General features: G+C 39.7%; 1 protein-coding gene across 1 annotated transcript; it reads left to right on the top strand.

Moving 5' to 3' along the window:
• Positions 1-286: 286 nt before the first annotated feature.
• On the top strand, positions 287-340 carry Tsp_10752 (hypothetical protein; the record flags this gene model as incomplete). Its single annotated transcript, XM_003373720.1, has 1 exon — positions 287-340. A coding segment is annotated over one exon (54 nt), but the record flags the coding sequence as incomplete, so codon positions are not given.
• Between the last annotated feature and the right edge of the window lie 353 nt (positions 341-693).

The following is a 693-nucleotide window of genomic DNA, read 5'->3' as shown; positions in this document are numbered from 1 at the left end:
TAGGGTGAAGATAAGTATACGTGTGAAGGTAAAGTAGAGTTCTAGGGTGAAGGTAAGTATACGTGTGAAGGTAGGTTATACGTGTGAAGGTAGGTATACGTGTGAAGGTAGGTATACGTGTGAAGGTAGGTAGTGTCTAGGGTGAAGGTAAGTAGAAGTGCATAGGCAAGTAGTGCAAAGGGTGGATGGCAAATTTTGAAAAGCCTGAGGCAATCAAAGCTATTTAATGGGATATGCAAATTTTTAATCGCCTATGGGTAATATGCAAATTTTTATTTGACTTCAGGCTACGCCTGGGGCTATGCCTCAGGCAAAATTTCGAAAATTTCGAATTTTTTAAAATATAGCCCCAGGCTTTACCCTCAGGCTACGCCCCAGGGCAAATAAAAATTTGCATATGCCCTAAGGCTATCCCCCAGGCAATTTATAGCACAATATTTGCCCTAAGGGGGCTTTTATGCGAATTTTTAATTGCCTCTTGGTAATATGCAAATTTGATTTGCCCTCTGGCTGCGCCTGCTGCTATGCCTCACAAAATCACATCAAAAACAAACAGTTCAGCATTTATCCACTGATGCTTTTATGAATGCTTATGATACAGGGAAATTGAAGGTGAGCTTATTTACGGATAGTATCCAGCACAAAAATTAGCTTCAAAAAAATGTACTAAAGGGAGGAAAAGTGATATAATTG

This window comes from Trichinella spiralis (genome assembly GCF_000181795.1).
Source record: "Trichinella spiralis strain ISS 195 chromosome Unknown Scfld6, whole genome shotgun sequence".
Taxonomy (NCBI): domain Eukaryota; kingdom Metazoa; phylum Nematoda; class Enoplea; order Trichinellida; family Trichinellidae; genus Trichinella; species Trichinella spiralis.
This window is presented reverse-complemented; position numbering and strand designations above follow the sequence as displayed.